This window comes from Hyla sarda, chromosome 6, assembly GCF_029499605.1.
Source record: "Hyla sarda isolate aHylSar1 chromosome 6, aHylSar1.hap1, whole genome shotgun sequence".
Taxonomy (NCBI): Eukaryota; Metazoa; Chordata; class Amphibia; order Anura; family Hylidae; genus Hyla; species Hyla sarda.
In genome coordinates, this window is record NC_079194.1 from 228366478 (window position 1) to 228381129 (window position 14652).

Here is a 14652-nt window from a genome sequence, read left to right on the forward strand (position 1 = left end):
TGACATCACTGTGTATTATCCCTGTACTGTGACATCACTGTGTATTATCCCTGTACTTTGACATCACTCTGTATTATTAAGTACTAGGCATCACTTGCTTATCTGGCAGTTCAGTGCTGTAGCTTTCCAGCTGTTGCCAAAGGCATGCTGGGAGTTATAGTTGTGCAACATCTGGAGAGCCACGTTTGGAGAGGCCGATGCTGCATTCCAGTGTTTCCCAACGAGGGTGCCTCCAGCTGTTGCAAAATTACAACTCCCAGCATTCCCTGGCAGCTAAACGCATGCTGGGAGTTATAGTTTTGCAACATCTTCAGAGCCACAGTTTAGAAATGCCAAAGCTATACTTTGGTGTTTTCCTACCAGGGTGCCTCCAGCTGTTGCAAAACTACAACTCTCAGCATGACCGGACAGCCGAAGGCTGTCCGGGCATGCTGGGTGTTGTAGTTTTGCAACAGCTGGAGACACCCTGGTTGAGAAACACTGCTGTGGTTATTTACTCAATGACTGGAATGCACCCTTAAGTAGTCACTATAAATTGTAACTTTCCTTTGCTATGCGGACACATACAGTATGTAGCCAAACTGGCTTCTTAGTAACACGAAACTTCCCCTTCTAAGGTTTTATTTGAGTCAAAAAAAAAAAGTCTGTTCTTACTCTACTGACTTTTGTTTCCTCCCCTCGGACAATGGTTCTAGTAGATGGATTTTATTAGATGGATATGCATAATTTAAATTAGGAATATTTACTTCAATAATTCATATTTCTTTATTCAGTGGGAATGTAAAAATGTGTATCTGAAGACAGAGTGCAGTTCCCCTTGATTCCATTAGGGGCTGCTATGGAGCCGGGGAGCCCTGGGAATAAATCAGGCTGGGCTCACTCGCTTGTCCTTCAGTGATACATAAACACAACTGGGAATTGGAGACTTGCAGTAGAGACACAGCACTTGTTCCTATAACAGTCTGATTTATGGGAGGCTTCTTTAGGGGTAGATCACTGGATGCCATCCTTCTATGTGGATCCTAGCTATTGCACTGTAAATCTGCTGGAGGATGCTAGCTGGAGATTGGTCCAAGCTGGAAGAAGAGGTTCACATCCAGTATTAAATGCATGTTGGGGGAGAAATCTCTAAGCAGTCATCATCCCTTTTGTCAATATGACAGTCAGATGAGGACATGAGAATACAAACAGACGTGCAGAGCCAGCCACAAGGAGGTGGAGGAAGAGCAGTTTGGCAAAAAAAAATGACATGCAAGGAATCTGGGGTTTACAAATCATCTTCTCTGTCTTGAGTCCATCAACTCCTGCGAGCCTTGAGAATAAAATAAGACAAAGCATCTCCTAGAAGGAGAAGCCTCTACATCAAGTGACCAGCAAAATACCCCCCTGGAGGACAGCTGCCAATTGCCGCCAGTGAACTGTGAGTATTTCTAAAAGCGAGGGGGGCTGTGAACCTGTTTGATACAATTCCTGAGAATCATTGTTGCCATCTGTATCCATGACTTCACTCGGCAGATGATGCTCTTTTTATAGGTGCCTGCTGCGAAATAGGTCTAGGGAAAGGGAGGACCTGATGTCACTATTTATTCTTATTCTTCTCCCTATTATTACCATGATCATCGATGTTGTCATTATTCCCTATTGCCCCCCTTTAAAGGACTGGCAGAGTGATTTGCACGGTGTTCACACCGCTTCACCGTAGCTGTTTATTGTAAGCAGTGCAGCTGGGAAACCTGTAGCTGCTGCAAAAAAGAAAGCCACTTGGAAAGCAGAAAATAATAGCGTGCTGTTGCTTTAAGAGGGATTTAGGAGTAAAAGCTCTGGTTTCCCAAGGGCTTTTCGAAAGCTCCCTGTGGAATAAGCTACAGAGCCCTGATTGATAGGCGGCGGCGATGCTGCTGTTCTTTTCAATATCATGTGACTGTGGCCTAATGGAGGAGACTGTAATAAGTATATATCGCTATAGGTGTCCCTAGAGAGATGTGCAGCAGTCCTGGGGTGGCAGGGCCTAGGTTGGAGCCTATTGTAAAGTATTTTCTCCCCTCCATTCTGTTCTGTTGTTCCAGGCTGTGAACCTGCTATGATGTGAACCAAAAGGGGGAGATGCTTTCTTTTGCCAGTGTTTGCCTCGGAGACTCTGCACGGCTTGCCATCATCCCCTTCTATTGCTGCAGAGATGGACGGAGACAAGCGACTAAAAGGAGGAGAGCAGCGGCACCTACAAAGTGATGGCTCCCAGCTACTTCCTTCTGGTACCCCCTGCAGGTATCCCACCCAGCTACTGCCTGCTCATCCTATTGAGTGTGGTGAAATGAATGAGCCCCCCGTCCTGGCAGCTCTTCTGCTGCCTTCCACAGTCACTTTGCATTAAGAACACTGACTATGACGATGGATTAGAGGACAGCGCTGGCACATGTGGAGTTTGGCAAGGGGTCCTTGCTTCTAGGACAACAGACCTTCTTTTGGCTGCTATTTATTCCTTCCAAGAAGCCAGGGCAGATTTGCTTTTCCTTAAAACCAAGGCTCTGCTGGATTTTAACTCTTTGCACCTGGATCTATATACTACACGGACTGGAAACCTATACATTTTGTGGGGGCTATCTGCTCCCATTGCAGATCTCAGAGACCCCGAAAGCCTCTTGTGGATATTACATTTTTCTAGGAAAAAAGTTGCATATTTTATTTTTTTATTGCAAAACTGACCATACCGGAATTTCATTTTGCAAAAGGACTAAAGAATTGGAAGAAAGCCTAAAATAATTGCAATTGTTGGAATGATTTTCTATCAGCCCGGTGTGTTTGTGATGGGAGCTGCTGGCATGGCTGAGGCTGGGCCATGGCAGGGTGGCACACACCGGGGCTAGTGAAGCAGCCACTTGTCACAAGTTACTAACAGCCTCTGTATATACACACACCACCAAGGACTAGAGATGGAGGTTGCTATGGTAAGTGCAGAAAGCTCTGGCTGCAGCAGCCACCTGCCCTATGGGTACGCGCAAGCCCGTGCCCGAGAGCGGGAGCGCTTGGCACACTCCCGAGCAGCCGCTCAGCAGCAGCAACAACAGCAACAGCAGCAGGCAGCAGCAGCCACAGAGGGAGGGAGCGTGGGGGGCGTGGCTTGTCCATCCTCTGGGGGAGCCCCCACCACCAACAACAGCAGCAGCGGCTGCGGGAACTCCAAGCGGGCACCCCAGCAGCCATCAGAGCAACAGGGGGCAGCAGGAGCACAGAGGAGAAAGAAGGGGGGAAACCGGCGCAAGTACTGGCCCCTGGGAGGCTGCAACAGGTGGAGGAGCCGGCACCACCAAGGGGGCAACGAATGCAGCAGCGAGGGTGTTGGCGGAGGAGGAGAAGAAGATGGCGGAACCTTCCCCTCGGAGCTGGCTCCTTGCGGCTCTGAGGAGATGATGCTGAGGGAAGAAGAAGAGGAGGAGGAGGAGGCAGACGAGGAGCAAAAGTTTTACTTGGAGGAGAGCATTGGTGGTGGAGGAGGAGGCAGTGGTCGGGAGCAGAGCCCTGGGGGTTACCACCCGGTCTACAGCGAGTTCGAGTGCTGTGAGCGGGTGGTTATCAATGTGTCTGGGCTCCGCTTTGAGACGCAACTGAAGACACTTGCTCAGTTCCCAGAGACGCTGCTTGGAGATGCAGAGAAGAGGATGCGATACTTTGACCCGCTCCGAAACGAGTACTTCTTCGATCGCAATCGGCCGAGCTTCGATGCCATCCTGTACTACTACCAGTCCGGGGGCAGGCTGAAGAGACCGGTCAATGTGCCCTTCGACATCTTCTCAGAGGAGGTGAAGTTCTACGAGCTGGGAGACGAGGCGCTGCTCAAGTACCGGGAGGACGAGGGCTTTGTCAAGGAGGAGGAGAAGCGGCTACCAGACAACGAGTTTAAGAGACAAGTGTGGCTTCTCTTTGAGTACCCCGAGAGCTCCGGGCCGGCCCGGGGAATAGCTATTGTGTCTGTGCTCGTCATCCTCATCTCCATCGTCATCTTCTGCTTAGAGACCCTGCCAGAGTTCAGGGATGACAAGGACAACCTCCTGCCCCCGCTGGGTTCTCGGGGGGACGAGGATGGCTATGGGGGATACAATGGCACTGTGGGGGTATCAGAAAGCGCCCACACTGCCTTCAATGACCCCTTCTTCATAGTGGAGACTGTGTGCATTGTGTGGTTCTCCTTTGAGTTTGCAGTGAGACTTTTTGCCTGTCCCAGCAAGCCTGGCTTCTTTAGAAACATCATGAACATCATAGACATTGTTTCCATCCTGCCTTACTTCATCACCCTGGGCACTGAGCTTGGGCATCCACCACAGCAGCAACAACAGCAACAGCACCCCCTACAGGGCACTGGGCAGCAGCAGCAGGCTATGTCATTTGCCATTTTGCGAATAATCCGCCTGGTCAGGGTCTTCCGAATCTTCAAGTTGTCCAGGCACTCCAAGGGGCTGCAAATTTTGGGGCACACCCTGCGGGCCAGCATGAGAGAACTGGGGCTGCTCATCTTCTTCCTCTTCATCGGAGTCATCCTCTTCTCCAGTGCAGTGTACTTTGCTGAGGCTGACGAGCCCACCACACACTTCCATAGCATCCCAGATGCCTTCTGGTGGGCGGTGGTCACCATGACCACTGTTGGTTATGGAGATATGAAACCCATCACGGTTGGGGGCAAGATAGTCGGTTCCCTGTGTGCCATAGCTGGGGTGTTGACTATCGCCTTGCCCGTGCCAGTCATTGTCTCCAACTTTAACTATTTCTACCACAGGGAAACAGAGAATGAAGAACAGACGCCTTTGGCGACCAGCAGCTCCAGCTGCCAGTACTTGCCCACAAACTTGTTAAAGAAATTAAAGAGCTCAGCATCTTCCTCTCTCCAGGACAAGTCAGAGTATCTAGAGATGGAAGAAGGGCTCAAGGAATCTTTGTGTGTCAGAGACAAGTCCAGCCAGGGCAATGGCAATGAGACCATTAAGTATAACTGTGTGAATCTAAAGGCTCTGGAGACTGACGTGTGAAATTTTTATTTTTTTGAAACTTTCTATTTATGCATTGATGAGTGCAGTGATGATGATGATGATTATAAAAACTAAAATATGCAAATCTGATCAGAAAAAACCCTCACCGGGTCTTCTGATTGGATAGGAAATATAAGTGGCTTCCTCTTGTAAGAACATACAACCTTGGGACCAGATACTAAACGATCACTATACAGGATGACAGTGCCTGTTTTTTGGCTTTGTTTTTGTAAAGTTACACCCCTCCCGCCCATCTCTACTGACATAATGTTATGTACTGCCTCCTGGTACCAACCAAAATGAATCCGCTGTGTTTTCTGCCCTCAATGTAATGGTGTCCAACCTGTGGCTCTTCTGCTGTTCTAAAACTAGAGCTCAGTGCATGCCCTAGGGTTGTGAGACTACGTTCATTTAGCAAATATGCCTCCTTTCCCTGATATACCTGATCCTTACCTCCCTTGTTACAGCTTGTTGCCTAGGTTACAGACCACCACTTCACTCTTGAAGCTGTGTTCAGGCTGATATATATATATATATATATATATATATATATATATATATATATATATATAAAATACATACCACACACAACACCATCCTGGAGTGGTGGTCTGTAACCTAGGCAACAAGCTGCAACAAGGGAGGTAAGGATCAGGTATATCAAGGAAAGGAGGCAAATGTTCTAAATGAATGTATTTTTTGCATAGATATTTAACTTGACTGCCCTAAAACTTTAAAGGGGTACTCCGGTGGAAAACTTTCTTTTATTTATTTTTTTAATCAACTGGTGCCAGAAAGTTAAACAGATTTGTAAATTACTTCTATTAAAAAAAAATCTTAATCCTTCCAGTACTTATTAGCTGCTGAATACTACAGTGGAGATTCTTTTCTTTTTGGAACACAGTGCTCTCTGCTGACATCACAAGCACAGTGCTCTCTGCTGACATCTCTCTCCATTTTAGGAACTGTCCAGAGCAGCATATGTTTGCTATGGGGATTTTCTCCTACTCTGGACAGTTCTTAAAATGAACAGAGATGTCAGCAGAGAGCACTGTGCTCGTGATGTCAGCAGAGAGCTCTGTGTTCCAAAAAGAAAATAATTTCCACTGTAGTATTCAGCAGCTAATAAGTACTGGAAGTATTAAGAATTTTTTAGTAGAAGCAATTTACAAATCTGTTAAACTTTCTGGCACCATTTGTTAAAAAAAAAAGTTCTCTCACCGGAGTACCCCTTTAACTATGATACTTAAGTTGGGAATACCCCTTTAAGAGCAGTAATACTATATTTCACAGAACATTTTGCTATGTATATTAATACTTCTACTCACTGTTCTAGAACTTCAACTCATAACATGCACTGCTGTTGGAAGACTGCAACTCCCAGCATTCACATTGTAAAATTACAACTCCCAGCATTCATGGTTTGAAATGCTTTACTGTTTCCCAAGCACAACTTTTAGAATGAATTGTGTAAAACTCTCAACATGCATTGTTGTTGCAAGACTTAAGGGCCCAGCATTGTATAGTGTGAAACTACAAGTCACAGCATGTCCTGCTCCCAGCATTCTTGTTATTCACAGCATGCCATGCTGTTTTCAAAATATAACTCCCAGCATTTACTGTGAAAAACTACAGCTTACAGCATCCCTGTTATTTGAAACTACTACTCCCAGCATTTATGTTGTGGAACCACATCTCACAGCATTACTGCTATTTGAAACTACAACTCCCAGCATTTATGTTGTGAAATTTCAAGTCACGGCAAGCACTGCTGTTTCAGAACTAGAAATCCCAGCAAAACTGCAACTCTTAACATCCACTGCTGTTTTGAAAAAAGAACTCTAAGCATTAATTGTTGTGAAACTACAACTCACAGCATGCCCTGCTGTTGGAAAACAATTTCCAGCATTATTTTTTATGCTACAACTCACAGTGCTCCCCCCCCCCCCTCACCTTTTTAAAGGGGTTGTCTAGGAATAGAAAAACAGAGCTTATTTCTTCCAAAAACAGCGCCACCCCTGACCTCAGGTTGTGTGTGGTATTACAACTTTTCTGCATTCACTGTATTGGAACTGAGCTGCAATACCACACACAACCTGAGGGCAAGGGTGATGCTGTTTTTGGAAGAAATTAGCTCTGGTTTTCTATGTTTTGGACAACCCCTTTAACTCCTAGCTTTATGTTGTGAAACTACAACTTCCGTCAAGTCACGGCATGCTTTTGTATTGTAACTACAACTCTCAGTTTTCATTCTGGTTAATCTTTTCACCACAGCATGCCATGTTGCACGTTGTAAAATCTTAAGTTTTAGCATTTTGTGAAACTACAACTCCCATCATAGCCAGCGGTAGAGCCACAGGTTGGAGATCCCTGCAACAGGGTGTACAATTCATGATGGGCACAAAGGAAAAGAAAAACAATACTCTCCATCTGAAGACATATCTACTTGTGTGACCGAGATTTACCATGTTTGTTAACATCCAAAACTAGTAGATATATTAGTGGGGACATAGCCCCCAATCCCCCCCCCCCCCCCCACACCACCACCAGCCGCAGTACCATAAGCTAACATAATTTATCTTCTATGAGAACTCAATTCTGGAGAGTAGAATCCACTGTCATCATTTTTTTTTATCATTCTGAACATATCAAAGGGGGAGGGGGGATGGTAGAATAAAAGGGGGTTTTAAAGTTCAAAAATATATTATATCTCTATTTTTAATAGAATGAAATTGTTTTGCACAGATAAGAGCTATCGGGCTGTTTATTACACAACGTATAACTATATGTATGCATGAGGGTAATCCGACAGGTTTCACCAATGTATAAGAATGGAATTATAGATGTAGTAGCCATAATAATCTCATCAAGGGTTAATAAATAAATAAATGAATAAATACATAAATAAACAAATAAATAAATAAATGAAATAAGCCATGCCACTCTAGCAGCACAAGCATGAGTTATTTATATTTATTTATTTATTTATTTATTTTTAACAGATTTTTTAATCTGTAAACACACATGCAGTTTTTTGTGCCCTTTTTAAAGGGGTACTCTGGTGCGTAGAAATCTTATCCCCTATCCAAAGGATAGGGGATAAGATGCCTGATCGCGGGAGTCCCGCCGCTGGGGACCCCCGTGATCTTGCATGCGGCACCCCGTTTGTAATCAGTCCCCGGAGCTTGTTCGCTCCAGGACTGATTACCGGCGACTACAGGGCGGCCGGCGTGTGACGTCACGCCTCCGCCCCCATGTGATGTCACGCTCCGCCCCTCAATGCAAGCCTACGAGAGGGGGCGTGATGGCTGTCACGCCCTCTGTCGGGGGCAAGGACTGATTACAAACGGGATGCCGCGTGCAAGATCACGGGGGTCCCCAGCGGCGGGACTCCCTCGATCAGGCATCTTATCCCCTATGCTTTGGATACGGGATCAGATGTCTAAGCACCGGAGAACCCCTTTAAGCAAAAGCTCAAATAAGTGGTATTATAGGTGGGGGTGGTCTTGTCAAAGAGTATGTCTATAGTAGTTATATCCAAACTGTGGACCTCCAGCTGTTGCAAATCTACAACTTCCAGGATGCCTGGACATCCAATGGCTGTCCAGGCATGCTGGGAGTTGTGATTTTGCAACAGCTGGAGGTCCACAGTTTAGAGACCACTGATGTATAGTATATGGTAAAACTGAAGATCTGTCATTGGAAACCTGGATAAGGGAATGATCTTTTAGAGAGGTTTCACTGTATAAAAAAATTGCATGTGTGATTCCAGCCTTAAAGGGGTACTCCAGTGGAAAACAACATTTTTCAAATCAACTGGTGCCAGAAAGTAAAACAGATTAATCCTTCCAGTACTTATCAGCTGCTGTATGCTCCACAGTAAGTTGAGTTGTTCTTTTCTGTCTGACCACAGTGCTCTCTGCTGACACCTCTGTCCGTGTCAGGAACTGTCCGGAGCAGGAGAGGTTTTCTATGGGGATTTGCTCCTACTCTGGGCAATTCCTGATACGGACAGATGTGTCAGCAGAGAGCACTTTGTTCAGGTCAGGCTGAAAAGAACAACTAAACTTCCTTCGGAGCATACAGCAGCTGATAAGTAATGTAAGGATTAAGATTTTTTAATATAAGTAATTTACGAATCTCATGCAAGAGGGATGCAAAGACCGGCACTTCAAAAGGAGCACAAATATAGCTAGATGTGTGCAGACCAGACGATGGTGTGGATCAAGCTGGCAGAGTGGGAACCATGGACGGGACCTGCTGCTGTGCTGACACTGATAGAGTGAGGCAAGTATAATGCATGGAAAAACAAAGAATGTCGCACTCACCGGTCCAGTTTAAAACCTCTTTATTTAAGACTAGTCAGTGGGCGTACGGATCAGCATAGCGGGAGCCAGTGGAGACGCACCCACTATGCTGATCCGTACACCCGCTCACTAGTCTTTAAAAAGAAGTTTTAAACTGGACCGGTGAGTGCGACATTCTTTGTTTCTCCATGCATTATTACAAATCTGTTTAACTTTCTTGAACCAGTTGATTTGGAAAAAAAAATGTTTCCCACCGGAGTACCCCTTTAAACTAGTCTATGATGTAAAGGGTAACTCCGATCATTCTTCCGTATTTAACTCTTTTAGCAAATTTGTAGCCCAAGGCTACAGCGTTCAGAATACGGACCATGCAAGTCTATAGGATATCTGGAAATCCATATCCTAAAGCGCTGTGGTCTGGGGCTACAAAGTTGTCGGGAGATTTAAACAGATATCCTGCTCCCGGAGCGGTATCGGGGTGACGCTTTAAGTGTCCGCATCAAGAAAAAGTCACTGGTGAGAAATAGGAATCTGTAAGGACTGCCAATTCTGCACACTTAAGCTTCTGCTATCCGAGCATTCGCTGGGTGATGCTAAAGCAATGGCCGCTACATCTGCACATGGTGGACTTGCCATAGGGAATGCTTTTTTTGCACTACAGTCAAAGCTGGACGAGATAATTATTTAAAGAGACTTCGTACTGTGAACCATTTTGTGTCATTTCCGAAGTTTTGACAATCATCGGGGCCCTTTAAATGGCGTTGTCTTGGCTGCTCAAAGCGATACGCCATTGCTGAGTATAGACTAGCGTATAAGTCGGAAAAAGGGTCGTTATATATTTCCTAAGTCTCCCTATACATACATTACAGCTCCTATATACATATATATATATATATATATATATTATCTATATTATTATTGCTCGGGCCTTAAGGTAAAGCCAATGCACACCAAAGCCCAGACCATAGAGAAATATTTTCTATATTTGCATTCTAATAGTAAATGAAGTATATGGACCTTGCTTTGAAGGCTGCTACCTCCAACTTAACTGTATCTTATTTTTTTATTATTTTTTAAATAGTATATAATAAAGTCAAAATGATAGCCGTAAGCTAAAATAATATAGTTTTGGGATATAAGAGCATGTGCCTAACACTTTCTAACTGGTTTACAGTGGTCGGAGTTCTTTAAGTTCACTGTGGTTTAGGTCGCAAGCCACCATATTCTGGTAAAACGGCACCTATCCACTTGCATTGTCTGGAGTAAATGAAGCATTCCGGATTAGGATCTGATACTGTATTATTACCTTATATCAGTCCGGGAATACATTCTTCCGGAACGCCTTTGCAACTAGAGGGGATTGCAGGCAACTTGCAGATGGGTTGGATTGCAGTTCTCCCTGGCAGCTGAAAGGTTAATGTAACAAGGCAAGATCAACACGACGACAAGATTATTTTATTTATTTTTTTCAACTATGCTGCCAAGTCTTTACTATGGGTTTGCAAACAAAAGACATATCTGCATGTAAGGAAGGTCAATGGTCAATATTCATCTCACAAGCTCTTGTCCTCCCAGCCTTGTGGAGACCTCGGTGAATGCTCATTTCTGCAGCCACGCTACATGCAAAGGGAATGTGTTTACCCATTTCTATTTTTTTATTTTTTTGTTTTTCATTTTATTTTATATTTTTATTTAGCTGCAAAGTTTCCACCTCAGTATGTACAGTTCTTCCGAATCAAGCCTCATCTCTAAGTCCGTTTCTATGTCGAGCAGAACTGGAGATTAATATTGAGATTGTTTCTCTTTTTTTTTTAAAGTGTACACTGTCATGTTGCAATCATTTATTGCAGACAAACTAGATTACAATGGAATTAAAGCAATGTCTAAAATGAAATAGGTTTACTGTAGTCTTATTCCTCACGATGGGGATGTACTGCTGGACGTCATGCCCTTCACTGCTGGCTTTGTTATAGAAATGTTATTCCTGTTTGCCACCGGCATTTCCTTACGTGTTAGAGGGCGAGGAAAGTGGCCGGGCGCATATTCATGGCAAAATAATAAACTCTCTGTGTGTTATTCACTCTTGACGGCTTCCCGAGCTGTTCAACAAATTGAAATAATACAGGGCCGGTTTTTCTTGGCCTGACCAAATTAAATAATAACCACAGGTTTACTGAGTAGCTTTTGAATTACATGAAAAGTTATTTCAGATTTTTTACGGGAAGTATATTTCAGTGTAAATTGTAGGTGGAACTTAAAGGAGAACTCCAGCCAAAACAAACTTTTCCTCTATCCACAGGATAGGGGGTAAGTAGCTGATCGCGGAAGGGCTGACCGCTTGGACCCCCTGAGTTCTCCGGAACAAGACCCCAGCTGTCAGTGAAGGAGCGCATGTCATCTACCGGTAGACGGCACGTGTCTCATTCATTTTTATTGGAGCGCCGGAGATTTCCGAGTGCTGTACTCCTCACTGAGGGCCGGGTCCTGTTCCGAAGATCACCAGGGGTCCCAGAGGTTGGACTCCCCGCAATCAGCTACATATCCCCTATACTGTGGAAAGGGGATAAGTTAGTTTGGCTGGAGTTCTCCTTTAAAGAGGTATTCCAATTTAATAGGAATTTCTGGTGAAAAGGGTTTTTCTAAAAAAAAATGGCAAGGCTGCCTGCTTAAACAGCAACAACAAAAAATTATACTTACCTCATATGTCCAAGTGTCATTCAGTCAAGATACAACTGCGGCCAGAGATTGGCAATGTCTAGCACCGTCCTCAGCACCGGTAAATCTCCCTTTTTGGTGCTAGAATCCAATATGTCTGGCCTCAGCCAGCGATCACCTGAGCAGCTCTTTGACATAGTAGGCCCCAGGACCAGGAAGCCGAGCACAGCGGGGACCAGAACAGTGATACCAGAGGCTATACTGTTTAAGAAGGTAGTCTGGTTATGTTTTTAGAAAAACACTTTTCGCCGGACAATGCCTTTAATAACCAATTACAGCATGATGTTACATGTGTATAATAACAGACTAGTGCATACTCACTTCACTGGTATAGTACTAGCATGCCATTGTTCCTCAGTCCCTTTGTTTACCTCCTGACTACACGCTTTCGCTGCTCTGCTGGTGACGTTCTAAACATCAAGGATTGGTCCCAGTGGATGTAGAATGTTAATGGCAGAACATGAAGAGCACATCAGGGCAGGTGAGCAGAGGCACTGGGGCAGGCAGGACCCCCCGCTCTGGACTGGGTGAGGGGAGTATGATGTAGTAACATGCTGTAGTTAGGCTAATAATAAAACTGGAATACCTTTTTAAAGTTCTCGGCTCCAGTTCAAAGAATGCAATGGGACCTTGCACTATTTATATACTGGTGTCTTTTTATCTGGCAGATGGGCCTCTGGCTCCCTATAAGACCAAGGTGTGAGTGTGTCTTCTACCTCTGCACCTTGTATAGCTACTGCTCTGGTGTATATAACATATTCAGATCTCTTTTTTATTAGCTAGAATGCATTTCGAGGCAATGAACTGTGTGTACCTATAATAATGTCAGTTTTGTAGTACAGTACGTATAGAGGAGCGTTCATTGTAAACTTTGTGTCCCTGCGATTCAGGAGGTAATCGCACCTCGTGGGAATATCAGTCAGTGAGATAAAAATGAGCTTCAACATTTTTCCCAGCTTCTCATGATGCCATATTAAATTGATTTCACACGTAGCAGGTTCTCTGTGAATTTTGTATATGGATTTGTGCAGGTAAAGTCTGCAGCAGATTACTGTACCATACATGTGGATTGGATTTTACAAATCTCTTTCACATGCTGCACATGTTTTGCTTTACAGAAGATTGACAAGTCGTGGATCTTCGAACTCACTGCATATCAATGATGTATGATACAGATTTCTAACATGGATTGCGCTTGTTGCAATTTGCCGATCCTTGGAGGATCTGCAACAAAATCTTCATGTAGTTAATTTGGGTCACCCTTCCATGTGACCACCAAGGATTGGCATCTTTATTATGGCATTAGAATTTGCATATAGCTCCTGAAAATTCCCCAGAATCAAAATGTATCACTTAGCCTGTAGATAGGTGATAAATGTATTGCCCATCTACAGGATAAGTGATACATTTTGACTTTAGGGGCTCCTATTTTTTTTTCATATAGGCTAATGTTTTAAACCAAGTGCAATGGAATGCAGCAATAGGTTAACCTAAAAAACATGTGTTATATATAAGGGAAAAATAATAAAATAATACCGGTGTACCAGGTACACATATTTTCACCACACACTGACTGACCATATTGTAACTGAATAAAACCCTTGTACATAGACTGGTATTGCCCTGGATCTGTATACAATATAAGTTATTACATATACGAGACCACATAGTGGTAGATAAGTACAGTTACATGTAGTAACTTCTCTGTAATGTCTTCTCTGATTGCAGTCGCCTAATCTGTCTCTCCCCCCCAGGCACGTATGTCCTCAGATAGGTATCTCCCTACTCTTAATAGATAAACACAACCTTAGGTAGGTAGGTAGATCGACCCCTCCCCCTCCTTTAGTAGGTAAGTACATTAGTAGATAGCTATCCAGCTAGATAGGTAGGTCACTAGATACAGCAGGTAGATAGCCAGGTGGGTTGGTAGTTTAGCAGGTAGGTAGCTAGCTAGGTAAATAGTGTGTAGGAAGGTAGACAGCAAGGTAGATAGCCAGCTAAGGTAGGTTTCTAGATACAGTAGGTTGGTAGATAGGCAGCTGGTAGGTAGTTAGCTAGGTAGGTAGGTACATAGGTCACCAGGTAGGTAGATAGATAGGTTGCCAGGTAGGTAGACTTAAGTAGGTTGCCAGGCAGGTAGGAGGTTCATTAGGTCAGTAGATAGCTAGCTAGATAGCCAAGCCCCCCTCCTCTACTTTGTTTTGGGATAAAAAAGAAAATCATACTCATCTTCTGTCCAACGCAAAGATCACCGGTACAGCTGATAGCCATGCCATCTCCTTTCTCCTCCACAGTACAGGTGCGGATGAGTGATGTATTCTGCACTGCGTTGGGGCAGAGTTAATGTGTAGGCTGACACTTTCTGAGGCCTACACTGACAGCGGTGCTTGTTAACCTGAGGATACAGGGCAAGCGAGTGCCTGTGTTGCCACCCTGCCTGACATTAAAGGGCACTGCCTAGGGCAACTAATACACTAACCTTGTGTCCCCTATAATCATAGGTAAAAGTAGCCTCAGCATGCTGAATATGTGAACATAGAGAAAGCATACAATGAAAGGTGGAGATGTGTCTGAGGGCCAAAACCAGTTACTCAAGGTGCCTTCATATTTGG

The 14652-nt window shown here is 44.4% G+C and overlaps 1 protein-coding gene across 1 annotated transcript; it reads left to right on the forward strand.

The window, feature by feature from the left end:
- Positions 1-894: 894 nt before the first annotated feature.
- On the forward strand, positions 895-5524 carry KCNA4 (potassium voltage-gated channel subfamily A member 4). Its single transcript, XM_056526670.1, has 2 exons — positions 895-1420; positions 2067-5524. The coding sequence occupies exon 2, from the start codon at positions 2931-2933 to the stop codon at positions 5016-5018; it is 2088 nt and encodes a 695-aa protein (XP_056382645.1). The 5' UTR covers positions 895-1420; positions 2067-2930; the 3' UTR covers positions 5019-5524.
- Positions 5525-14652: the final 9128 nt, after the last annotated feature.

What these genes read in the sequence shown, in the direction of transcription:
- KCNA4 (XM_056526670.1), top strand. Translation starts at nt 2,931, where the DNA reads ATGGAGGTTGCTATGGTAAGTGCAGAAAGCTCTGGCTGCAGCAGCCAC.